The sequence below is a fragment of the Gavialis gangeticus genome, unplaced genomic scaffold (assembly GCF_001723915.1).
Source record: "Gavialis gangeticus isolate Ggan-Ray unplaced genomic scaffold, GavGan_comp1, whole genome shotgun sequence".
In the NCBI taxonomy this organism is placed as follows: Eukaryota; Metazoa; Chordata; order Crocodylia; family Gavialidae; genus Gavialis; species Gavialis gangeticus.
Window position 1 is genome coordinate 13,303,805 of NW_017729030.1, and position 789 is coordinate 13,304,593.

Here is a 789-nt window from a genome sequence, read left to right on the forward strand (position 1 = left end):
CTTTTGAGGAGGAAATATCCCATCTTTTTTTTAGTGTGAGATGGTTTCCTCAGTCTTTGAAGTCACTCTACCATGAAAGTGAGGTTTATGCTTTCCTATACAAGTTTCTGTCTTTTGTGTTCATCTCACAGTATAAATTGAATTGTATTGAAGTAATTTAAAAATATTAATTAAGCTGGACAACTGGGTGCTAAAATACTAATGCATATTGCTTTAAAATAAAGTGGCTATGCATCCAGACAGCAATATTAACTAGTTCTGTATTTTTCATAGATTCCCAATGAATAATGCAATGAATTAAGATTACATTTATTGAACAGGGTATTAGAGCAGCTTTATTCATTTGCAGTGTTTCTTGTGTTTTTTGTTCCCCCTCAGCAGTATCCTGGCATGAACCAGCTGTCTTCCTCCTTAGGAGGATTAAATCTACAACATTCTCAGCAGCCAGAAAGCTTAAGACCTGTAAACCTTACTCAGGACAGGAATATTTTGCCTATTACTCCAGTTCCAGCTCCTGTGCCTAATTTGATTTCAGACCTTAGGAAATTGAACTGCAGTCCAGAGTAAGTATACAGTTTTCCTCTTCAGGCACATTTGACATAATGCTTTTCTCATATCTTTTGCAACATAGTTATATGAAGTCATGCAAACAGATTTTGAACTTACAAGGTAAAATGAACAATGGCATTCTGCTTTTTTGCTAGCTGATTTAATCCACCGTTCACGGTGGGAAGGAGGGAGGGGGCTGTCCAGCATTATTGGTCTTGAACAGATGTTCATTTCTACAGG

The 789-nt window shown here is 36.8% G+C and overlaps 1 protein-coding gene across 1 annotated transcript in view; it reads left to right on the plus strand.

The window, feature by feature from the left end:
• Positions 1-789, plus strand: part of SEC24B (SEC24 homolog B, COPII coat complex component) — a 147,520-nt gene that overhangs the window by 36,581 nt on the left and 110,150 nt on the right. The window contains exon 6 of the mRNA XM_019521821.1: positions 379-563. Within this exon, the coding sequence (XP_019377366.1) occupies positions 379-563 (185 nt within the window). The remainder of the gene's footprint in view (positions 1-378; positions 564-789) is intronic.